A 27,370-nucleotide genomic window follows, 5' to 3' on the forward strand; every position below is an offset into this window, starting at 1 on the left:
ACTGCTATATTTCTAGTTATCCTGCCTATGTCTTATTTGATACTGGTGCATCACATACGTTTATTTCCGAGCAATTTGTTGCATTACATGAATTGCCTGTTGAACCCTTAGCTACTGTAGTGTCTATTTCATCTCCTTTGGGACGAGGAATTATATCAGTGAATTCTGTTAGAAATTGTACATTGCAGTTTGAGGGTCATGAGATTGAGATTGATTGTATTGTGCTTGGGTTGTCTGATTTTGATTGTATTATTGGTATCGATATGCTAACCATGTACAGAGCCACAGTTGATTGTTTTCAGAAGATTGTAAGGTTCAGACCGGAGATGGCTGATGAGTGGAAATTTTATGGTAAGGGTTCACGAGCTAGAATTCCTTTGATATCTATTCTTGCTATGACTGATTTATTGCAGAAAGGAGTAGAAGGATTTCTGATTTATGCAGTAGATATGATGAAAACTAGCACGAAATTGGCTGACTTGCCAGTGGTTAGTGAATTCGCTGATGTTTTCCCTGACGAGATTCCGGGATTGCCTCCATTTCTAGAGGTAGATTTCAACATATAATTGATGTCAGGTACGCAACCGATATCGAAAGCACCTTACCGTATGGCACCAATTGAATTGAAAGAACTGAAAGAACAGCTTGAAGATCTGTTAGCCAAAGGTTATATCAGACCGAGTGTCTCCCCTTGGGGCACTTCGGTATTATTTGTGAGAAAGAAAGACGGATCGATGAGATTATATATTGACTACCGGCAATTGAATAAAGCAACGGTAAAGAATCGATATCCTTTACCTCGTATAGATGATTTATTTGATCAATTGCAGGGTTCGTCAGTATATTCGAAAATTGATTGACGATCTGGCTATCATCAATTGAGGGTAAGAGACAAGGATATCCCTAAGACTGCATTTAGAACCAGGTATGTCCATTACGAATTTATAGTCATGCCTTTTGGTCTAACGAATGCACCAGCAGTGTTTATGGGATTGATGAATAGAGTATTTCAAAAGTATCTAGATGATTTTGTGATCATATTTATCGATGATATTTTGATATACTCTAAGAATTTGTGTGATCATTCTAACCACTTGAGAACAGTTTTGAAGACGTTGAGAGAAGATAAACTGTATGCTAAGCTATCCAAATGCGAGTTTTGGTTGAAACAGGTGGTATTTTTGGGTCATATTATTTCGGGAGATGGTATTTCAGTTGATCCAAGCAAAGTGGAAGCATTGATCAGTTGGTAGAGACCGACATCTGTGCCAGAAATTCGAAGTTTCATGGGCTTGGCAGGATATTATCGTCGATTTATTCAAGACTTCTTGTCTATTGCAAAGCCTATTACGCAGCTTACATAGAAAAATGCACCGTTTGTGTGGTTTGAAGCATGTGAATCTAGTTTTCTCGAGCTAAAGAAAAGATTGACTACAGCACCAGTCTTGACAATCCCTTAAGGTACTAGTGATTTTGTTGTTTATTGTGATGCTTCTCACAAAGGTTTGGGATGTATTTTGATGCAGAGAGGTCATGTTGTTGCTTATGCTTCTCGACAACTAAAACCACATGAAGTCAGATATCCAATTCATGATCTTGAATTGGCAGCTATTGTTTTTTCATTAAAGATCTGGCGACATTACCTGTATGGAGAAAAGTTTGAAATCTTTTTTGATCACAAGAGTTTGAAGTATCTGTTTTCACAATCTAAATTGAATATGAGACAAAGAAGATGACTCGATTTATTGAAAGATTTTGATTGTGAAATCAAATATTATCCAGGGAAATCGAATGCAGCGGCAGATGCCCTAAGTAGGAAGGTATGTGCTTTATCCTTGTCTACTATCGGTGTATCGAATTTGATTGAATATTGCTGTATTTATGGATATATATTTGAGACAGATAGGAGACCGATGAGAATTTGTGCTATCAGTGTTGAGCCAGAACTGTTGATTCGAATCAAAGAAGTGCAGAAATCTGATTTGAATATTCAGAGGTCAATTGAAATGATCAGATCAGGACATCAGTCTGAGTACAAGGTTAGTGATGATGATATCTTGTATGTTAATAACCGAATTGTTGTTCCTGATCTTTCAGAATTGAGACAGAATATTTTGAAGGAAGCTCATTGTAGTCGATTAAGTATTCACCCTGGAGGCAGGAAAATGTACAATGATTTGAAAAATCAGTACTGGTGGAAACAAATGAAGTCTGATGTGACTGAATTTGTGTCAAAATGTCTGAATTGCCAGCAGGTGAAGGCTGAAAGGAAGAAACCAGGTGGCTTATTACAGAGTTTGTCTATTCTTGAATGGAAATGGGACCACATTTCCATGGACTTTGTGACGAAATTGCCACGATCATCCCGAGGATGTGATGCTATTTGGGTGATCATTGACAGATTGACAAAATCTGCGTGCTTTATTCCTTACCGAATGACTTATCGTCATGATCAAATGGCAAATCTCTATATTCGAGAAGTGTTAAGACTACACGGTGTGCCAAAGTCGATTGTATCTGATCGAGATCCTAGATTTACTTTGCACTTTTGGCATAGCCTACAGGAAGCTCTAGGTACGCGCTTACATTTGAGTACTGCTTATGATCCTCAAACTGATGGACAATCTGAACGAACTATTCAGACTCTTGAGGATATGCTTAGAGCTGTAGTACTTGATTTTGGTACTACATGGCAAGATTTCATACCACTTGTAGAGTTTTCTTATAACAACAGTTATCAGACGAGTATAGAGATAGCTCCATTTTAAGCCTTGTATGGAATGAATTGTCGATCGCCATTATATTGGGATGATGTGTCAGAGGTGCTTGAATTGGGAACGAATATGATCAGACAGATGACTGAGAAGGTGAAGTTGATATAGCAAAGAATGAGAACAGCACAGCATAGACAAGCCAGATATGAGAATGTTCTACGTCGGCCATTATCTTTTGAACAGGGAGAAAGAGTGTTCTTGAAGATTTCACCGTTCAGGGGCACAGTTAGATTTGTAAAGCGAGGGAAGTTGTCTCAGCGATTTATTGGGCCGTATGAGATACTCGAGAAGATAGGCAATCTTACTTATCAACTCGCTCTTCCTATTTCTTTATCTGGTATACACGATGTATTTCATGTCTCAATGCTTCGAAAGTATCAACCTGATGAATTCCATATCTTGCAACCTGATGAAGCTGAGTTGGATGAAACTCTTAGCTATTTTGAACAGCCGATTTAGATACTCGATAGAAATGAAAAGCAACTCCGAACGAAGACAATTCCATTGGTGAAGATTCAATGAAGTCGGCACGGAGTTGAAGAAGCGACGTGGGAAGTTGAAGAAGACATGAGGCAGAGATTTCCTTATCTATTCCACTTATGTGAGTTCTTATTCCGTTTTTTGTTATTCTTTATTCTTAGGTGTTTACAGACTGCATATCTAAGCTATTTATGAATTCGAGGACGAACTCATGTCTGAGTGGGGGAGAAATGTAAAACCCGGGATTAATTAAATTAATCTAAACTTATTTAATTTTAATCCGAGTATATTTAATTTGGGAATAATTTAGAGTTTTGATTTAAATTTTAATATTCTTAAATTATTTAGGATTGAAATTAAATTAAAAAAAGAGCAGAGGACTGAATTGCAATTTATGAAGTTTCAGGGACTAAATTGCAATTATTTGAATACATATCTGATTTTTAATATATGTATCAGCATGTCACGTGTGAAATGCATATTGAATTCAGAAATCTTCAGAAGCAATCCGATACTCTTCTCTTTTCTTTTGATTTTCCGATTTTCAAATCGCCGTATCTTTTGATCCGATCGTCCGATTTCGATTCCGTAAATTGTTCTTGAATCCTTGTTACAAGGGCTTCGATCTCGTGTAAGTATTATGATGTTTTGTTATAGGTTTCGAGATAATTATATGAGCAGAGATCAGATTTTACACTTTGATCATGTTCTTCAACGTTTATATGATTCGATATCGAAACCGGATTGAAGAGTTCGTGTTAATTGTATTCAATTATGATCCCAGCATGTATATCGATTTTTATAGTTGCTGATAAGAAGATGTGAATGATGTTTTGCTGCTTTATTATGTGGTGAATATTATATGAAGTTAGAAATGATTTCGATTTTTTGTCGTTTACCGATTTTTAATCGCTACATCATCGATTCATTTTTTGAGACCGTTTTGATAGCCGATGATTGAGCTGAGACGTTAATTGATATGTTATTGATGTTGTAGCAATTTTCTTCTCCGTTTCAGAGTTTATTCAGAGACTATTGACTCAAGAACCTCAACTTCAAGTTAAAGGAAGAAGTGACAAAGGTTTGAAGTGGTTTTGATTGACGATTCTTGATGGTTTTGATTCGATTTTGAAATACTATACTTGAACGATGTTTGAGATGTGTCTTGTGATATTGTGTTTCAGATTTGAAGTATTCCGAACCGAGAGAAACAAAGGTATAATGACGACATTGCAAGTCAGGGATTTGAAACTCGAGAATGACGCTTCTTGAGTTGTCCCGCCAAAATCACATACTTGTTTATCGCTTTGATTTTATATGATGTTGTCGATCCATCACAGGTAGTGGATCTTTGAGTTTGAGTCAATATGATGATGATATGATATGATATTGAATTGATTCTATGCCAAGGTCTGAGGCGGACTTATTTTCGAGTCAAGAATGACTACGATAGATGGATATCCATGTCAAGATCGTTTACGAATCTTGATGGCAACGACGTTTTATGAATCAATTCTAGATTGATATATGCATTATTTACTCTATTTTTGAGTCTATTATGAATAGAATTGATGTGTTTTTTTAACGCTTTATATGTCGATTATACTAAGAATTATTTTTTACCGGAGTTTATCCGGCTGTTGCTTTGTTTTGTATGTGTGCATGGCAACAGAGGGGGTAGGAGCTAGTCAAAGATGACATTGACAGCTTGGGAGAGAGTTTAGAAATTGTGGACTCGGGTTATAGCTGAAATTAGAATGTTTAGAAGCATCAAACATGATATTATATTGTAGTTTGAAGTACACTTTTGAGAATTGCGATAGTTGTGTCGTTTATTGGTTTTTGAACGACTAGTTTGATGTATTAATCGCATGGTTTGATACTGGGAACTTACTACATGTATATATGCATGTTTTAGATTTTATAAATCTTGATTTGAGTTGGTTTTTGATTATTTTGGATTTAGTTTTCATAGTTGACAGCAACAAAGGTTCTGCAGATTTTTCTGGAATTGGAGCGCGCTCGAGCGCATGACTAATTGGTAAAATCGGTTTATCAATCTGAGTCACGATGAATTTTATATTAATTTCTGAACATACGGGCTTTGCTTGTCAGGCTTGAACTTATGACTAATGGGCCCTAAGCTATTAGCAGCCCACATTATAAATAAGTTATTGCAGTACAGAAATTACACAACACAGGTCACAATTTTCGAAAAACCCTAGTTTTCTCTCAAATAGTGGCCGCCCCCCTCCCCTCTGCTCGGGAAAAATCCAGTCTGTGAATTTTGAATTATATTCTGGTTTAACGGATCAAATTCGTTAATTCTCTTCGTAGAAACTTCTGATAGATTTTCTAGTGCAATCTATCAGAGGGATTAAATCTCTGTTCGTGGACCTGATTGAAGAACAGTTCGTCCATCAGTTCCTGGGAGATACAACAAGAGCAGAGCAATCTGTTGGTGTCCATAATCTCGATTCGAGATTGGAGGTAAAAATTTATAATTGTTATTTAATTTTTACACACACAATTTAATCGTCAAGTTTTGATACCCATTATGGAATCGTTCCATATAAAATTTTAAACTTCCGCTGCACCGGGTATCAATTCTGATTGATCTGATCGCCGTTCTCCAACAGTGGTATCAGAGCCAGGTTGCTCAGATCAAGCGATTAAGGCGCTGCCCAGGGCAGCGCACGGTGCTGCCCAGGGCAGCGATCTTCGCTGCCCTAGGGTCAGCCGGGCTGCCCGGCCCGAGCCCTTTTGGGGCGCGGGCAGCCCGGGAGTGTCCCGGGCGGCCTGCGAAAAATTAATTTTTAATTTTAAAATAAAAATTTTAATATGTTAAAATTCTATTTTTGGTCCGATCGAAAATTGTTTTTGATTGGTCCACGAGGCTTCGGATCGAATTGTTCGAGTCCGAAAATTTTAAAATTGATTTTTGGATAAATTTGAATTTTTGGAAAATTTATATATTTTATCCGTTAAATCAGATTTTATGAAATTAATTATTTTTGGTACAATTGATGATAAGATATGATCTTATGGAAATATTGAGTAAAATATGATTTTATGTATAAAATTGGATTTTATATGTAAAATATGATTTTATTTGATAAAAAGATTAAATATGATTTTGTATGTAAAATAAGATTTTATATATGGAATATGATTTTATCCTTTTAATTTAAATTGCCATTGCATGTTATCCAATAAATTAATTTTGAATTAAATGTTATTGGATAAGGATGATCGATTGACATGACCAATTTTGTAGGTGTATGTTAGGAATTTACATTTGTTTTTATTGTTGGATTTATTAATGGGCCTGGTTTATGGCCCGTTCTCACCCCTTGAAATGTATCCCCTACTTGTCATGGTTATTTATTGTAAATACATTAGACTTAGTGGGAGATGAAGATTTGAAGATGGAGGTGGGCCCAGCAGACAATAAAGACAGAAGAAATGTAAATTGGAAGCTCAATGTAATAGGATTGCATTGCATACTTCATATTACCTAGGATTGGACTAAGACTCATGATTGGCAACCACGGGTCGATTAGAAATGGAATCGATCATCCTATATAATATATGATATTATCGTTGTATGCATGTTTTAGACAAAATTGTGTGAATCCGGCAAGCATACAAAATTTTAAAATGATGAGACAAATTTTCAAAATTAAAATCCCTCATTTTAAATATGATTTAAAATTGATATCAAGATAAATAAAGGAAATTTAAAATTGTTTAAATGTTCCTACCTTCCATCAACGATCAATGTATGAGATGCTACCCGCGGATACGGTCCGGCTCATATTATTGGGGGGTCCCGTTCGTCGGAAAGCTGTACATTGGATCGAAACATGTTGTAAGTTGGGTGGAACTCCCATGGGATCGGCTCATATTATTGGGGGATCCACATGGCGACCGTCCATCACAACTTAATATTGATGGGTCATCTTGACATGTCACAATAAACGGCGTCATATTATTGGGCCCTTATTGGACATGAGGTAAAAACGTGGAGGTTGATTTGGAAGAAATTGGGCTCTACCTTTTGAAAATTATGGTTGGCTGATATTATTCGGGACCATAGTTTGTCAATTGGACTCCATGTTCTCACTAAGGAAAACAGTTTTCCGTTTTCACTAGAGGGTAGTGAAATCGTTAAAATAGTGGGAGTGAGATTCATAAAATAAATTTCGCCTATTTTATGTCTTAGTAAATTAATTAAACAATCACTGATATTTGTCTGTTTCTTTTCAGTATTTCATAAAGATGAATTCGCGTAATCCACTTTTCTCTATCCTCAAACAAAATAAACTGACTGGCGCAAACTATACGGAATGGTTCCGTAAGTTGAAGATTGTCTTGACTTCGGAGAAGATGCTCTACGTGGTAGAAAAATCTCCTTCAAAGGAAGCACCAGCTGATGTAAGTCCGGAAGAGTTGGCCAAACTTGATACATGGTGGGACCATGATATCAAGGCCAAATGCTATATGCAAGCCTCGATGTCTGATGAACTCCAGAGGCGATTTGAGGACACCGTGAATGCTGCTGACATTCACGTACAACTCAAGGAACTTTTTGGGGCTCAATCGAGAGCTGAAAGGTTCGCTACTGTAAAAGAGCTAATGACGTGTCGCATGCGTGAAGGGACTTCGGTCCGTGATCATGGGGTACGAGTGATTTGGCTCATACAGAAGTTGGTAACGCTTGATTTGGTGTTGGAGCATGAACTCAACGTGGACTTACTACTTCTATCTCTTCCTTCTTCGTTTGACGGATTTGTGGTGAATTTCAATATGAACAAGATAGAGGCCTCCCTTGAAGAGATGGTCAATATGCTTGTGACATATGAATCCACTTTAAAGAAGGATAAACCGGCTTTCTTGGTGGGCTCCTCTTCTTCTGCTAAGAAGGGGCCAAGTACAAAGGGTAAGAAACGTTCTGCCCCACCCAAGAAAATCGAACCGGAGAAGAAGTACAAGACAAAGGCTTCAAACATGGAAAAGTCCAAGGATGTTTGCCATTACTGCAAGAAGCCCGGTCATTGGAAACGTAACTGCAAGGAATATCTAGAGCAGTTGCGAACTGCGAAGGGTATGTTCTATATTGAAATAAATGTTTCACTTAATACTACTTCTTGGGTATTGGATACCGGATGTGGATCTCACATTTGCAATGATTTGCAGGTGATGACAAGAAGTCGCAGGCTTAGAATGGGTGAGACCCAGCTAAGGCTCGGAAATGGTTCCAGAGTTGAAGCTAAAGCTGTGGGAGATGTTTATTTAATTTTGCAGAACGATTTTAAGTTACTTTTGAGAGATGTTTTATTTGTTCCAGATTTGATTAAAAACATTATTTCTGTTTCTATGCTTGATAGAGATGGTTATTCTTGCAATTTTGTGAATGGGATTTGCAATATTTACAAGAATGAATGTTTGATTGGAAATGGACAACTTGAAAACGATCTATATAACTTAAAATTAAAAGACGTTCCAATAAATTATGTTGATAAACCGGCAACAACAAACAAAAGGAAATTCGATAGTCAAAACCCGGCAAACCTTTGGCACGCTAGGCTAGGTCATATTTTCTCAAGGAGGATGAACAAGCTAGTGGGAGAGGGCATGTTTGATATGTCTGATATTAACTCTCTACCTACTTGTGAATCCTGCCTAAAAGGAAAAATGACTAAATCTCCTTTTAAGGGAAAACCTGAGCGTAGTCAAAATTTGTTGGATTTGATCCATACAGATGTTTGTGGTCCATTTAGAATTGGTACTCAATATGGCCACACCTACTTCATTACCTTTACTGATGATTATTCAAGGTATGGGTATTTATATTTAATGAAATATAAGTCTGAAGCATTTGAAAAGTTCAAAGAATTCAAGGCTGAAGTAGAAAACAAGCTAGGTAAAAGTATTAAAGCACTTCGATCGGATCGAAGTGGAGAATACTTAAGTACCAAGTTTTTGGACTATCTGAAAGAGAATGGGATTCTCTCTCAGTGGACTCCTCCTATGACACCTCAGCTGAATGGTGTATCGGAGCGTCGTAATCGAACTTTGTTGGACATGGTTCGATCCATGATGAGCTTCACTGAGCTTCCACCTTCGTTTTGGGGCTACGCGCTTGAAACGGCGGTATTGTTGTTGAACAACGTCCACACCAAAGCAGTGGACAAAACACCATACGAGTTATGGAATGGCAAAGCTCCTAAGTATTCGCACTTGAGGATTTGGGGATGTCCTGCTTACGTGAAGCAGACAGTGGGAGATAAGTTGGATAGTCGATCCACCTTATGTTATTTTGTAGGGTATCCGAAGAATTCAATCGGATACTATTTCTATCATCCTGCTGAAACTAAGGTGTTTGTTTCAAGGAATGCCACCTTCTTGGAGAAGGAGTTCTTATTGGATAAGAAAGGCGAGATGATGGAACTCGAAGAAATTCGAGAAGTACCCGAAATACAAAATAATGATCCTACACCTCAGGAACCATTGATAGACACGCCTATACTTAGAAGATCCGAGAGGACTTCTAGACCTCCTATTCGATATTGTCTTCTTCTTGAAGGGGATCAAGATGAACCCGATGTTGGATGTGATCCAAGAAACTTCAAAGAAGCAATTTCTGATGCGGATTCAAATTTTATGGCTTGAAGCTATGCAGTCGGAAATAGATTCGAATGCATACAAACCAAGTTTGGTCTTTAGTAGATCCTCCCGATTGGAATTGTTCCCAATAGGGTTGTAAATGGATCTACAAGAGAAAGCTTGGGCCTGATGGTAAGGTATTGACCTACAAGGCGCGATTGGTGGCGAAAGGTTATACTCAAAGACAATGAGTTGACTATGATGAAACCTTTTCACCAGTTGCAATGTTCAAGTCCATAAGAATCCTTATTGCCATAGCTGCTTGGTATGACTATGAGATATGGAAAATGGATGTGAAGACTGCATTTCTTAATGGAAACATTGAGGAAGAGATCTATATGACGTAGCCTGAGGGATACACATCCATGGGAAGCGAGCATAAGGTATGCAAGCTTTAAAGATCAATCTATGGTCTAAAACAAGCATCAAGAAGTTGGAACCAGAAATTTGATGAAACAATAAAGAATTTTGGTTTCATCAAGAACCCGGAGGAACCATGCGTGTACAAGAAAGTAGTTAAGGATGCTGTGACATTCTTAGTACTTTATGTTGATGACATCCTACTCATTGGGAATGACGTAGGGATGTTGCAGTCAACAAAGATATGGTTATCAGGTAGATTCTCGATGAAGGATTTGGGTGAGGCATCCTATATTCTAGGGATACAGATCTATAGAGATAGATCTAAGAGAATGATAAGACTCAATCAAGCAACCTACATCGACACCATATTGAAACGGTTTTCAATGGATGGGTCCAAGAAAGGACATCTACCCATGTGTCATGGAGTTTCTCTATCCAGGTCTATGTGTCCCAAGACTGATGAAGAGATAGAGAAAATGACACATGTACCATATGCATCAGCCATTGGTAGTATCATGTATGGGATGATATCTACCAGACCGGATGTAGCATTTGCTCTGAGTGTCACGAGCAGATATCAAGCTAATCCCGGTCAAATGCATTGGAAAGCCGTAAAGGACATTCTTAAGTACTTACGAAGGACTAAGAATATGTTCATGGTATATGGAGGAAGAGAACTAAAATTGGAAGGCTATACCGACTCTAGCTTCCAAAGTGACGTGGATGACTCGAAGTCAAACCTCTGGATTTGTGTTCATGCTCAATGGCGGTGCTGTCTCTTGGAAGAGTTCCAAGCAGGACACCACAGCGGATTCCACCACTGAGGCAGAATACATTGCAGCATCAGCTGCTGCTAAAGAGGCCGTTTGGATGAGGAAATTCGTCCAAGAGTTGGGCGTTATTCCGGAAGTTGTTGGTCCAGTCCCGGTGTACTGTGACAACACGGGTGCCGTTGCTCAGGCAAAGGAACCAAGGTCTCATCAAAGATCCAAACACGTACTGAGGAAATACCACGTCATTTGGGAGATTGTGGAAAGAGGAGACATCACTGTCGAAAGAGTGGCCTCTGCAGACAATATCGCTGATCCACTTACTAAGCCCTTGCCAGGACCATTATTTGACAAACTTCGCGAAGCAATGGGTCTACGTAGTATGACTAGTTGGCTATAGGGCAAGTGGGAGATTGAAAGCGTGGGTGCCCGGTGAGCCAACTTGTGGCTAAGGGCTTTGATGACTCTTTGTATAAACAATCTTTTGTTTAATATAATTTACACTTTTATTAATGGCAATGACTTTATCTTTATTCATATTGTTATATTGTGATATACTATTGTTGTTTTGATAAAGACCTTGAGTATACTATAGTGTATGTAAGATGTGGTAGCACATGGGGATGGCTATCATGAAACACATCTTATAGTCACTGTATATTCTAAACTGTTCCTAGTCGATTGAGCCGTCCGATAATAAGGATAAGGATCGCTCGAGTTTGAGACTAGCATTTGCGATGCAGAGTACCACGTTTCATTGGTAAGGAACATAGAGATGTTCGAAGCATGCAAATAGATATTCATATGATGAATGATCGAACTACCCTATCCGGACTTTCCAAGTGGTTATCACTTATCGAGTGGATAAAGTCCGCGGTTTTGGTTGTACACCATTAGTCCTTACTACTTGAAACATCATTGAGACTCTATATGCTAGTATTGTGCTTTGACTCGTTTACCGACTCTATTGGGGTCATCAGGTGTCGGGATTGGGTACAGTTACAACACATATAGGAGTCGATGCTTTGTTGTCAAGGATTCACCACATACTTGCGAGTGTGGATATCCTATGCGATCTGAGGAGATATTAGTGTGACGAATCTCTGCCAGAGTACATGATGTGTTTTAAGAAATGGTTTCTTAGTAGCACATGCGATGTCACTATTTGATCTTCAAGATGTATTGCATAGTTATCGAATCTCAAACGACTCTCGATTTACCAATGGTTGTTGATTCGATCGGGATATTTGGATGAAGGGACCGTACTGTACGCTAACCAAAATCTATTGGTTCTTGCAGGCACTATCAGTGATACCTAGGGAATCATGGGGCGATGTTGCTAGGCGCTCTTACCATGATTCGATGGGCAAGTCGGAAATTGTTGTTCCGAGTCACAAGGAGTTGTGAGCCCACGGCTAGCTGTATCCCTGAACTATTGAGGGTCACACAGAGTAATGGATTTTTAATCCCCGTTGAGATAGTTAAATTTAAAGAGTTAAATTTAATGAACAAAGAAGTTGGACTTCTTATTTAAGAGTAGAGGAGTAAGATTTCCTAAAATGACATAGGGATGGGCATTTTTGGAAATCACTGAATTCGGATTCAGAAAATTTATCTTGACTCTAAAAGATGCAGAAATGGTTTCTGTGAACATTGGTAAAATCGGTTTATCAATCTGAGTCACGATGAATTTTATATTAATTTCTGAACATACGGGCTTTGCTTGTCAGGCTTGAACTTATGACTAATGGGCCCTAAGCTGTTAGCAGCCCACATTATAAATAAGTTATTGCAGTACAAAAATTACACAACACAGGTTACAATTTTCGAAAAAACCTAGTTTTCTCTCAAATAGTGGCCGCCCCCCTCCCCTCTGCTCGGGAAAAATCCAGTCTGTGAATTTTGAATTACAGTCTGGTTTAACGGATCAAATTCGTTAATTCTCTTCGTAGAAACTTCTGATAGATTTTCTAGTGCAATCTATCAGAGGGATTAAATCTCTGTTCGTGGACCTGATTGAAGAACAGTTCGTCCATCAGTTCCTGGGAGATACAACAAGAGCAGAGAAATATGTTGGTGTCCATAATCTCGATTCGAGATTGGAGGTAAAAATTTATAATTGTTATTTAATTTTTACACACACAATTTAATCGTCAAGTTTTGATACCCATTATGGAATCGTTCCATATAAAATTTTAAACTTCCGCTGCACCGGGTATCAATTCTGATTGATCTGATCGCCGTTCTCCAACAAACTTTGTTTTGGGTTGATTGAGTTGATTTTAAAATTATTTATTTTAATTTTTGTTTATTTTTTGAAATTATTCCAAAAAATAAAATCTCGCCCAAGCGAGCCATTTATGCACTCGAGCGAGTGTAGATCTGTTTTGTGTTTTTGGAGATTTGCTCTCGCTAGCTTAGGCCTGAAAGTTTTTAAAATAAGCCTCGCTCGATCGATCCCTTTATGGGCTCGCGCGAGAGATGCTCAGATCTGGAGTAATTTTTGGACTCGCTCGAGCGAGCCTCTTGTGTGCTCGAGCGAGAGTTTATTTGACCGAGTTATATCGGGAATTCCCCTTAATTTCTCCCCACTTTTATTCTTCCCTATTTTGAACCATAAACCCCCAAATCTCTAATCCTCTTCTCACCATTTGATTCACTCTTAAATTTGCAGGTGAAATCTCTGAAAGTCCTCCGCCGATCACCACCATCGTGCATCGCTGTTCTCACCATCCCCAACAATGCATCCACTCACCCTCTGATTTTGTTGCCACCATCTTCAGCCGAGCATCTCGACGCCACCATTCTCTTAGCCTGCAGCCGTCGTGAGTTACCTCCACAACCACCGTGAATCCTTGTTTCTTCAATAGCAATCCACCGTGTAGTCTCTCCTTCTCCGACACCTATTTACATTCAGACGCCTCCATATTCATCATCTTCAGCTGTCTTCTTACATCTCAGCCAAGCACTACCGTCCGCCGTTTGCCAATTTTTCTTGTCGGATTTTAAATTATCGATTTTTTATGGCGCCCAAACATGCACGTCTTGATGGTGCCTCATCTTCCCGGCGAGCTTCAGCCGCTTCTTCTTCATCGGGCCTCGCGCGGCAAATTTGTGAATGTCGCGGCAAAAGAAAGGTACGATCATGCTAAGCTTAATCGAACGCATATTCCTGAAAGAGGTGTTGAATTAACGTTTCGAGATAGTGGGGTGGCGATTGATATTGGGCTTAGGAATTGGGATAATTTTTTTAAACAACCAAAGGCTGATGTTGTTCCTTTAGTGCGATAATTCTATTTTAATGCCACAGAACGCGAGGACGGGAAAGCGTATGTACGGGGAAAGATTGTATCTTTTGATGAAAATTCTATCAATGCCTTACTTCAAACTCCGAACATTGATGATTCTTTGTATCAGAGTTTGAAAATTGACCCAGATTACAACAAAATTCTTGATCAGCTATATTATGACGAGGCGTCGTGGCATGACCCATACTCATTTCTGCATTTTCCGAAGAGATTTCTTTTGACAGAGCCATCGACTTGGTTCGCATTTACTTCGAAGCGGTTGATGCTTATATCCCATATAAGCGACATGAACATGGCGAGCGCCCTCGTCCTTTATGCTCTGTATTTGAGGTGGCCGATCAATGTCGGCCGGTTATTCACACTGAGATCAGAAGATCGATTTATACTTCATCCATGTGCCTCTTCTTCCCCACCATTATTTTGGAGCTTTGTATTCAAGCGGGAGTTCAAGTTAGAGCAGATGAGGAGTGGTTGCAGCCAAGACAAGCAGTTTATAAAGCTCTGGTAGATAATAAGAAGGACAAGCAAGCAAAAGATTTTCCACAGGGCGGTCACGCTAGCTCGAGTACGGCCGATGCACCACGTCCACATCACCCTTGTCATCGCCCACTCCCTGAGGTGGTGCAGGAGCTCACGGCTTTTGCCCATTATCAAAATGATTTTATGGCTGCCATTACCGCCAATTTCAAAGCTATGGATGCTCGTCTTCAAGGGCTCACCACTCACTTTGGTATCGACACATCCTCATTTCTGGTGGCAACTCCGTTTCAATTCCAGTATGCTGCCCCGAATCCCTCCTTTCAAGTTCCACCTTTCCAGTTTCCATTTGCCGGCCAAGAGCATGATATGCAAATGCAACCTCCGTAGCACAATGAAGGTGATGATGCTCCAGCCCAATCCTAAATGAGGGGAGTTCTATTTTGTTTTTGCATTTTGTTCTTTGCATTTGTTCTTTGTTGTTTAGGTTTGTGTCTCTGAAGCATTGGGGGAAATATTTTGAATAAGTATGAGGGGTGTTGTTTATTTATGTTTTGTTTCGTTGATCATTTTGTTTTGCATTCATATGGTCTAGTTCTTTGCATATAGTTCGTATTCATGCATATCATTATTTTTTGTGTTTGTGTTGTGTGAATAAGTAGAATGATAAATGTTGGCCTATGATGATAGAGTTGCTAAAATTGTTTTTTTGAAAATGTTGTTTTTGATTGAACATGAGAAGTTGTTGGTTGAATCGTGAATCATTTTAAGCACGCATGTTAGACTGGTGGAATGTAGCGAAGTACTTGATGAAGTTTGTGTCTGTTGACCATTGCATGGCAGTAGGTGTTTGTTGATCATGATAGTGTCTTTGGATTCCTGATGATTTTATGACATTGCATGTATGATCTTGGGCGTACCTAGATAATTTTTCACAATTTGTTTTTTGAAAAATAAGTTAACTCCATCCGGGTTACGAGCAGGATTGAAATCCTAATCCCTTGTTTGTAGCTAAGTATGCGGATTCCATGGGGTTAAAATTTTGAAATTTTAAAATAACAATTCCATCCGGGCTTGGAAAATGATTGAAATTCTAATCATTCTTCGATAGCTAAGTTTGCGGGCTAAATGGGATTGTAGCTCCATCCGGGCTATAGACAAGGGGATTGAAATTCGAATCCTATCTTATTTATAGCTAAGTTTGCGGGTAATTATTGGGGCTTAAGAAAACCGGGTGCAAAATTTGGAGGTGCGTAATTGATCTCAAGAAAATACATGTTTTTGTTTGGGATTGTTGGGATGAAAGAGTGCTGGAGTGTGACACTTGCATTAATTTGTCATAGGTCGCTAAGCAGTCTTAGGACAGATTCTTTTGAAGTTGCATGAAACTAGAATGACATTGCACACACACGTTTACGTTAAACTGACAGTGTATTGTGGACAATCAGAAGTATTTGTGGTTTTTAGTTGTTGAAGTTGGAACTTATCTGAGCTATTTTGTTCATGATTCATTCTTACTTATGCCGTTGTTTGCATATTGTTTTTCCATGTCTTGCTCGAGGGCGAGCAAGGTTGAAGTATGGAGGAATTGATAACTGTGTTTTATATGCATATTTTTGTGATGTTTCATTGTTATTTTTCATGCATTCATGGGTTAGTGTGTTGTTTTTATTTAGTTTAAGAATAATTCATGCATTTTTCTGCATAATATTTCTCCTGGTTATTTTATAGGGAAAATTCAATAAATTCAAGAATTTGGACAGTTTTATTCTCGCTCGAGCGAGCACAACAAGTTGTGCTCCCTCGAGCGAGACAAATCAAAGCAAAAAAATATTTCAGAAGTACGATCGCTCGAGTGCACGTTGTGCTCGCTCGAGCAAGAAAGTCAGATCGAAAATTCCTCGGGACAAAGTCACGCTCGCTCGAGCGCACATTGAGCCCGCTCGAGCGAGAAAAACTGGCAGACTTTTTAAAGATGGAAACTCTTGCTCGGATTGCATAATATCTTTTAGAGATTTTTGGGCGTATAAAAGGCTATCTTTCCATCAGATTGAGGGTTACGCAAGGATTGAAGGGGCAAGAGGCGGCTACATCATCATCTACACATCTGTTCTTCTTATTTTCTTAATTTTTGATTTTTAGTTGATTTTTTGGATTGAAAACCTTTGATTGTGAATTATGTTAGACGTTGAGTAGTCTTTTCTTTTTTATCAAGGCCACGTGATTGGGCCGGACAAATTTATATAGAAAACATGGATGTTTATTTGAGATTTTTCATACTTGATTTTATTTTATTAATTGTTAAATTTATATTTGTCTTGTGAATAGCCTAATCAACTGTTTGCTTGCATGTTAATCGGTCCTAAGTCGACAAAGGAGGGATTGATTTTGATCACTTTAATAATCAACATATGGTAAAACCGACTAGAAATAGAATTCGATTTTAGTGTGCGGTTCAGGTGAAAACTGAATTCTCACAGTTCTTCATGCGTTTGAATTTGATTAGAATTACGAAAAATTAATCCGTCAATATTTGAATAGGTTTGATTGTTATAGAAATAGACCTTTGAATAAGTTAGGAGAATTCCCGTAATTTAAGATTGAATCTGAATCCCGAATCGACTACATGTTACATGATTTTTCCGGTACTTACGTGTGTTCTTGATCGAGTTTTTCTCATATCTGAATTTAATCCAAAATTCCTTATGCAATTTTAATTGAACTTTATTTGCAATTTTCTTTCTTAGTTTAAATCTGAAAATTCATCACTTTTATTGATTAGTCTAGATTAAGTAGAAATAATCACATTTCGGTACTCATATATATACAGTCCCTGTGGATTCGACATCTGAACCTTTGTCCACTATCTATTACTTGACCTGGTACGATTTCCAGTAGATTTTTATCACACCGATTTAGGTGGTCAGTCGCAAATCTGCGACATTGAACTAGTTGACAGTTCAACAAAATTTAATTACAGATTTTGAGCGGATGAAATTGGAGGTATCTGAACCAATGGAGTTAGGCACTCTATCATCCTTAAAAGTAGTGCCAAGTTTTCTTGATAGAATTTGGGCAGGCTAAGCTTCTGATGATCAGTTGATGGCGTGGAGGAATAGAGATGAGGCTAAGGGTGGTACACTGTATACCGTCAAAGATGGAATTGTTCATCACAAAGGTAGAATGTGGGTACCAGCAGTAGACTCATTGAGAGTAGAAGTGATGACTGAAGCCCATATTGTCCAGTATTCCCTTCATCCTGAGAGTACAAAGATGTATATGGACCTATAATCCCTATATTGGTGGCCAGGTATGAAGAAATATATTGTAAGATTTGTGAGTGAATGTTAGACTTGTCAGCAGGTGAAGGTTGAGCACCAGAGGCCAGCAGGACTTCTGAAATCACTGCCTATACCCACATGGAAGTGGGAAGACGTCACCATGGATTTCGCGGTAGGATTGTCAGTTACACCACGAAGGATGAACTCGATTTGGGTAATAGTTGATAGGCTAACGAAGTCAGCTCATTTTCTACCAGTCAGGAACAATTTCTCGATGAATCAGTATGCAGAGCTGTACATTCGAGAAATATTCAGATTGCATGGAGTTCCTGTGAGAATAGTGTCTGACAAAAATCCTAAGTTCACCTCAAATTTTTGGGGAAGTTTACACCGAGGCATGGGAATGAAGTTAGCTTTGAGCACATCTTTTCACCCTCAGAAAGATTCTTAGTCAGAACGAGTGATCCAAATACTCGAAGGCATGTTGATTTGGAGGAAACTGGGGGTCGAGATTGCCCTTAGTGGAGTTCACTTGCAACAATAGTTATCAAGCAACTATTGACATGGCTTCGTATGAGGCTTTGTATGGGAGAAGATGTAGAACACCCTTACACTGGGATAAATTAGGAGAGAGAGCTGTTTTGGGTCCAGAGATAGTGACTCAGACAATTGATATGATAGCCAAGATCAGGGACAGAATGTTGACAGCCCAAAGCCGACAGAAGAGTTATGCCGATCAGCGGTGTAGAGATTTGGAGTTTGAAGTAGGTGACTATGTATTCTTGAAGGTGTCACCGTGGAAGGATGTTATGAGATTTGGAAATAGAGGTAAATTGAGTCCAAGATATATAGGACTTTTCGAGATCCTAGAGAAAGTTGGGGCTCGAGCTTACCGAGTAGCTTTACCTCCAAACTTGGAGAGTGTAAAAAATGTATTCCATATCTCCATGCTAAGGAAGTATGTGGCGAATCCTTCTCATGTTATTCACCATGAGCCAGTGGAATGGACGCCAGACTTGTCCTACGAGGAGATGCCTGTTCAAATCTTGGACATACAAGTTCGTAGGTTGAGGAACAGAGAGATCCTGATGGTGAAGATTCTATGGTGCAACCAATTGGTTGAGGAAGCTACATGGGAAACCAAGCAGGATATTCGAGCACGCTACCCTCAGCTGTTTGGTAAGTCGAATTTCGAGGACGAAATTCTTTTAAGGAGGGTAGAGTTGTAAGTTCCAAAAAGTCCACTAGCTTAATCACGATAAATTAATTAAATTATATGATTTAATTCATGTTAATTAGAATATTTATTTTTTATGTTTAATTATGTGATGTATTTCAATACCTGAAAATTTATGTGATAAGTATGATTTCTTTTAAAGTTTTATGTTGGAATTTAATTCTGGGTCATAGGGACGAGTCTAGCCTTCGAGCAAATTAAGAAAAATTTTTATTTAAATAAGTTTAAGTTGATGCAGTGTATTTTATTATTTGGGAGAGCTAAAATTTTAAAGATCTTTAATTATAACTAATGGTCCGTGTTGGGAACCCATTAGTCACAGATTAAAAGAAGCGTTCAAAACTTTTCCCCTTTATTCTCACATGAAACGCTTCTCTTCTCCCAAATCCTCTTTTCACGATTCAAACACTGTGATCGCAAGGCTAGGGTTCGTTCGTCTCGAGGCTAGATCATCTTTTCATCTAGGTTAATTCCAATCAAATCAATCAGGCATGTTTTTACTGTTTTGAAACCCATTCAAGACTATATCTATTTGAAAGGTTTAAGCCTATGTGGATTTATGACGATCGATGCATGTTTCTTGTAAAATTTTCATGAGTGCGATGTTTAATCGTGAAGCGTGAGGTGTTCCGGATGTCTTTGGTGTAGATGTATTGAGGTTGATGGATTTTGAAGTTAAGATGCAAGAATTTTGATGTGTTTTGGTGTTTTTGGAAGCTTGAGTCAAACTATTGATGTTGGTTGATTTTGGGGAAAATTCTTTTCAAGTTTTGAAGTTTTTCATGTCCGGGATTGATTCCTTTCAAAAGAAAATATTTTTGGGTGAAGGAGAATCTTTTAAAGTTGAGAAAATCAGAAAGGGAGGGTTTTTGAGGTGTCTGTGCATCACTGCCTTGGAAATTGCACAGCTCGCTTGAGCGGCAACTTTTTGCGCTCAAGCGGGCAGGGTTCTGTCTCAAATTTTTAAACTTTGCATGTTCAGTCCGAAATTCAATTTTTTGATCTTTTAAGCTCTTTTAAGTGTTTTTATGACATTCTATTGGAGAAAGTTTCAAAATGAATCGTCCGGGACGAACGGAACAGCTCACGTAGATCGTTTAAGTTATGTATTGTATGTTTACATGAATTTATCAAAAAACCCCTTTCTCATGAAATTTTTTGAATGATTTCACTCATGGTAGCATCACGGTAAGTTTTAAGAGCATTATTTTTACGAAGTTACGATAACAAAGTTGACGATATGACACTTCATGATATGATAAGAGAAATGTTATGTTGCATGAAAAATATTTTGATGATTTATGCGTCTTGTGGTGATAACATGGGATATGCACTTCGAGATGAGCTCCAGAGCGGCTATCCAAACATGGCCCACGAGATGTGTAAAGCCCCCGAAATTATTTAATTTTTATCCGAGATTATTTAATTTGAGAATATATGGGGCTTAGATTTAAATTCTAATATTCTTAAATTATTTAGGATTGAAATTGAATTAAAAGATTTGGCAAGGACTGAATTGCAAATTGTGAAATCTTGAAGGGCCAAAGTGCAAAGATGGAGTTGAGTGGAGGACACTTGGCTTATATTTGCATTTCAACGTGTATGTATTCATTCTTATCAGAATTTTCAGCAAGGAAGTCGAGAACTTCATCTTTTTCATTTGGATTTCATCTTCAAATTTCATTATTTCATGATCCGGCCAACCGATTTTCAATTCGAGTGAAGTTTTGGAATCCTTACAAGAAGGGCTATATATTGATGTAAGTATTATCAGCTTTCAGCATGTTTCGAAATTATGGTTGTTGGGAGAAATCAGAAGTGATGGTATATAGTTGTTCTTGACGTTATATGCATCGTTATATTGCAACCGGATCGAAGAACGAACGTCGTATGCATTTCTTATGATTTTCCAGCCATGATTTTGAACCCTTGCATCTTGATATGCTGAGATTTTGATGATATCTTGTTGATATATGTTGGTTATGAGTTGTATATCATGTTGGTTATGAGTTCGATATAGTTTTGGTTACCTATTTTTAGTCTTTACATCGCTGGTTTGGGATTAGAATCTGTTTTCCCTTTCAATGATTGAACTATGGATGTTCTTGAGATGTTGCTGATAATTGTAGTTTGAATATCATTTATTTCAGCCTTGACAAGAGATTGATCCACTCGAGAACTTTGAATTCGAACCGAGAAGAAGTTGAAGCAAGGTTTGAAGTCTTTTGCTTTGAAGATTGAATGAGGAGTTTGAGTAATCTATGATGTGTGTTCTTGATTGTAATTTTATATTTGAAGTCTGCAAGAATAAGAGAAACGAGAAGGTATAAGACAACATCGAGAGTCAGGGATTTGAAACTCGGGAATGAAGCTTCTTTTGTTATCCCGATAAATCACATACTTGCTTTATTGTTTATTATTGATGTTGTCGATCCATTGCAGATAGTGGATCTTTATTTGATATGATATGATATGAGATATGAATTGGTTCTTATGCCAAGGTCTGATACGACCTTATTTTTGAGTCTAGTGAGACAACGATAGATGGGTATCCATGTCAAGATCATATACGAATCTTGATGGCAAAGAGTGTGATAGGAATCAATTCTTTATATATGCGTTATATTACTCTATTCTTGATTCGAGATGTTTAGAGTCGATATGGTTTTATTTTAACGCATGTATATGTTGATTATACTGAGAATTATATTCTCACCGAATGTTTCCGGCTGTTTTCTTGTTTTGTATGTGTGCATGACAACATATGGGGCAGGAGCTGGCCAGAATCGACGTGGTTAGCTCGAGAGAGTCTAGAGGTGTGGACTCAAGTTGTTCATAGAGGAATGATGAACTTGAGATAGTATCAAACATGTTAAGGAACTTATGGCATGTTGTAATTGAGTTTTCTTTGGACATGTTTTGTATTGTATACTTTTGCTAGACTTTGAACTTGTAGTTGGTTGTAAGAAAGCTAGAGTATTGTGCTTAAACCTGACTCATATGTCTATACATATTTTTGATTTTGAGTTAGCATGTGTTGGTATTGAATATAAAGACAAAAACAGGATTTGTGAGACCTCGATTCTAATTATCTAATCAAGAATTAATCCTATCAATAATCATAAAAAGGTCCAAGAGATAAATCAATAAAACATTTAGCGACGCACACCTTTCATTCGGCGACGAAAAATCATGTCGCGAAAAGTAGAGTTTTTTTTTTTACAGGGAGGGACGCGCGGGCGCGCCTTCCGGGCTGCGCTGGCGCACATGGCCTGCTGTTTCTGCTCCAAAAGTGTAATATCATACCCATAAGGACTCTAACATGATCCAACTAATATTTTTCCAACTACGAGGCATTCAATTACATAAAAAGTGTAGAACATGCATCAATTCTAAGTTCCACAATCCAAAATACAATACGATACAAGTTCAAATACAAATTCGACTTCTACAACAACAAGGCCTCACTCTATCAACTCATCCACCTAGCCATACGATCTCTGACTCGGTCCTGCCCCACCTGATGCCAAGCACACATACAAAGACAAGTCAACAGCCCAATAATCCGGTGAGAATAATATTCCCAGTAAAGGAGACTAGCATGCTCAAATACGCATTTCAAATCGAAATACATCAACTTCCAGATATTCAAATATCAACCATGCAATTTCAAGACAAATCAAAATGAAATGCATGTCTTTAAAACTCTTGGATTATCAAGTCCGGATAATCACAACATTGCTGCTTTTGCTTTTGGGATCCCGAGGATGAGATCACGTAAACAACTCACCGACTCTCCCGATCGAGGTGGTGCTACGTATCTCCATCCTCTTGACTTTGGTGCGACTATAAGGAGTATGCTAGCACTAGGTGAAATGGCTACACCCAGGCCACTCACAATATAGCGCCCAAAACGTCTAACATAAAAGGGTCGTCCTGCCCGCTGAAATCAAGGATTCTTAGCTCAAGATGAATGCAATGCAAACATTACTCAATCAACTAAATTCGAGTAAAAGCAAATAACATGCAAGTATGTGATTCTTTGGAACACTCGAATCAAGTCGGATTCAAGTCACACGTTCCATTCCAGTCTAAGTCATCTTATACCTTTTCTCAAACATCGATGCTCCAAACCTGGAAACAACAACGATTCCTCAATCAAGATTCCATCAAAATTTCTCAATTGAATATAAGAAATCAATACTATATCGGCTACAATCTTCAAAGCGATTCAACTCCTGAAATCTCACAACTCAACGGCCTTCGAACGAATCTATACGAAGGTAAGAGAAGATCAACAATGACGATCAAACACAATAGCCAAATATCATCGACTCAAAACGGTTCAAAATCCCAATTTCAAACCGGCGGCATAACGGCTATATTCTAATTAAACCGGAATCGCAGACAGCATCATAACAACAATATCAACTCAATACAATGCCCAAACAACAACAAAAGCTCAAACCCAACAAATCTAAAAATCCTCATTTTCGAAAATGTCTTCCAAAAATCATAACAAATCCGAACGACGTTCTAATTCAAAACCGACAGAGAATAAACGATCAGAACTCTGCCAAGAACAACATACTCAAAATCCAATTGATTCTAACAACATTCAAAAAATAGAATGCATCCGATCGTAGAAAAACTTACGATAGAACTAAGCTCTCGCAGCCGTGATCGCTAATCTGCCTTCAGAAATAATTTTTAACGGACGGATCGACCGGAAAGTGAAATCAGAAAGCTTGAAGTTCACGCTTTGCTCTTCAATGGAGGGAGAGACGATGGAGGAGGAGAATGGGGAAGGAAGAAGAGTCAAAGCTCTCTTAAATATCTAACAAATCCCAAATTTGCATTTTAGTCCCTCAAAAATCCAAAATTTTCAAAAAGGAACCTGATCAAAATCAAGTCGGCTCTTCAACTCTGTAATCTCTGATTATCTCAAATAAAGTCAATTAAGATAAAATTGGGGCATTACCATTCTCCCCCTCTTAGAAAAGATTTCGTCCTCGAAATCAAACATGGTTCCAACGCGAACTGTGTCTCTCAAATACTCCTTCAAGTCCGCCAATCAAAAGTCGACTCATTCTCGTCGGCATAATCCTCATCTGCTCAGTCACAATCCAAAACATCTCTGGTTCCAACTCAAGGCATAACATCTAAATTTCGACTCGTCTGATCTAGTTGTCCATCATTCTGAGGATATCGAATTGAATAAGTTGAAATCAGACAACAAAATATCATCGAAGTCCTTGCCGAAATAACGAGTGCATCAAAGATCTCTGTCTAAACTGACAGACTTCGGCAAAACATGACATCTGACGACCTTTGACAACATATCAATCCTCTAGTCTTGACTGAAAGTCATTCTGTACAGAAAACGGTAGCAGATTCCAACAATCGGTCAATCGAAGTCAAATAGTAGATAAAATAAGAACAACTCAAAACATCAGTTGCTGCATACAATTCCTCAGATAAAGATTCGTAGTCAGAAATCTCATACAATCTAATCCTCTTCTCTGCCTCCAAATAATTTTCGTCTGCGAAAACAAATACTACAACTCCTAAGATTAGAAAAGATTGCGGAAATTCCCTCATAAGAAAAAAAAAATAGATAATAGATCTTCTAATCAATAAGATTGCTGCGGGCTCAAAGTTCAGATTCAGACATTGAGTCTTAGGCATCTTCAGCCGTCTCGAAGTCTAGACCAAAGCGCGATTCCTCTGAATAAGAATACATCCCCAAAATCTCGATAAGAAGGGAGCGCTGATCAACAGAAATTTCATCATCAAATCATGAAATCGAGGAAGAAAACTTGATCCAAGCAAAATTCGGACATCAAAGATTAGCATACAACTGTTCGGCACAAAATCTGCTATAAAATCCTCAAAAGCTCTGAAAGATCAGTACAATTCTTATTCCAAATAGATAAGAAATCATCGATAAGAATTCCTAGCTTCCACTAAAACTTCTGAAAGATCCGGTTAATGGAAAGATTAACAACACTACTTGAGTATTCGTCAATTCAAATGACTCAACCAAAGTTAAGGAGCACGATAAACACTAAACAAATTCTTCAATAAGAAGGCAAGAGACTCGCCAGTATTTATCATTCAATTAGAGTAGGAAACCAAAGTCGAATGTTACCTGATCTGTCAATATCGGGTGCAGCCTGAGTCTGCAGATCCTCAAATAGAGCAAAAAATCGTGCCTGCTATCTGGGAGGCTGGTTCGCATACTGATTACCTTCCTGCCTAATATGCTGCTGAGGTTGGAAAGAGTGGATAGTAGGTGCTTGCTGCTGAGGCTGAGTTGTCTGTCTCGAAGAACTTCCACTATGAGCTTGCTCAGGGACACGCTGAGGACATTTTCTTGCAAAGTGCCCCGCCTGGTTACAGATATGACACCTTTCAAAAATACCTCTACACTGATCACTGGAGTGACGCCCTCCGCAATTGGCACAAGACATGCCTGACTGACCCGAACTTTGTCCCGATCCATACTGCCTCGAGCCACTAGAGCTCGAAGAACTGCCTCCGTGCTTCTTAAACTGCTTCCCCCTCGGAAGGTAGTAATCCTTCCTATTACCTCCACTGCTACCACCTTCAGAACTCGGAGGTTGATTCTGAATCTGAAAAGATTGATTCTGGTATTGGGACGGTTGATTCTGATAATGAGAAGGTTGTGCCTGGAACTGTCCTTGCTGCTGCTGAGGCACAAACTGAGATCCTCTCTGTTTCCACAAACCTGCTTCAGCTCCTTTTGCATGATTCATGGCATCCGCAAAATTATCTGGCCTAGCAGTGTTTACCAGCGTGAAGATATCAGGGTTCAGGCCATTAATGAATTGGTCGGCTTTAGCTTCTTCATTGTCGGCAATGTACGGTGCAAAACGCAACAAGCTGTCAAACTTGGCTACGTACTCCTCAATGTTCAAATTCCCTTGCCTCAGATTGGCAAACTCGGCTCCCTTGTACTTTCGGTACGAAACTGGGAAAAACCGCTTATAAAACTTAGACTTAAACAGATTCCAGTTAATAGTTGTACCTCGATTCTCCATGGATCTCTTCGTCGTGATCCACCAGTTCTTAGCAACACCACGAAGCTGATGAATGACCAACCTAGTTCTGCGGTCATCAGAATAGTCAAGGGAATCGAACAACTGATCAACGTCATCCAACCAGCTCTCACACTCAACAGGATTCTTTGTACCCAGCAACAAAGGAGGGTTAAACGAATGAAACCTCTTCAGCAAGGTCTCCATCGGCATTGCTGTGGCATCCAACTGATCGACTTCAGTACTAGCTTGCTCAGTCGTAGGAATAACTGGCGGTGGGTTCCTATTAATAACTCGTAGAGGACCCATCTGATAATCAAAGGTTATGACACAAGATATCTCAATCGCTGCACTTCGGTGCCCCTTACAACCTCTCAGAATTCGGATACCAGTTGATAACAAAACGATTATATCTCAAGTAGATCATGCTTTATAATTTAAATCACATAGTCATGTAATTCAATCAATTCTCAATTAATAAAGCATGCTCGCATGGTATTTAAACAATTAAATTTAAATAACTCAATCACATACGAGAAATCAATACATGCAGACTCGATCTACCCCGCTCACTTCTAAATTCAGTCCAAGAATCTTATCACTTTGATACCACTTAATGTGAGACCTCGATTCTAATTATCTAACCAAGAATTAATCCTATCAATAATCATAAAAAGGTCCAAGAGATAAATCAATAAAACTTTTAGCGACGCACACCTTTCATTCGGCGACGCAAAATCACGTCGCGAAAAGTAGAGTTTTTTTTTTTACAGGGAGGGACGCGCGGGCGAGTGCAGGACGCGCGGGCGCGCATGGCCTGCTGTTTCTGCTCCAAAAATGACTCCAAAAGTGTAATATCATACCCATAAGGACTCTAACATTATCCAAATAATATTTTTCCAACTACGAGGCATTCAATTACATAAAAAATGTAAAACATGCATCAATTC

At 38.5% G+C, this 27,370-nt stretch overlaps 2 protein-coding genes across 2 annotated transcripts in view; both read left to right on the top strand.

Moving 5' to 3' along the window:
* LOC140889447 (uncharacterized) overlaps positions 1–13,907 on the top strand; it is a 25,740-nt gene extending 11,833 nt beyond the window's left edge. The window contains exon 3 of the mRNA XM_073297165.1: positions 13,731–13,907. Within this exon, the coding sequence (XP_073153266.1) occupies positions 13,731–13,907 (177 nt within the window). The remainder of the gene's footprint in view (positions 1–13,730) is intronic.
* Positions 13,908–18,685: 4,778 nt separating this feature from the next.
* Positions 18,686–20,276, top strand: LOC140889449 (uncharacterized). The gene is made up of 3 exons (XM_073297166.1): positions 18,686–18,890; positions 18,975–19,301; positions 20,128–20,276. The coding sequence occupies exons 1-3, from the start codon at positions 18,686–18,688 to the stop codon at positions 20,274–20,276; spliced, it is 681 nt and encodes a 226-aa protein (XP_073153267.1).
* The last annotated feature ends 7,094 nt before the right edge of the window (positions 20,277–27,370 follow it).

This window comes from Henckelia pumila, chromosome 3 (assembly GCF_033568475.1).
Source record: "Henckelia pumila isolate YLH828 chromosome 3, ASM3356847v2, whole genome shotgun sequence".
NCBI classification, from domain to species: Eukaryota; Viridiplantae; Streptophyta; class Magnoliopsida; order Lamiales; family Gesneriaceae; genus Henckelia; species Henckelia pumila.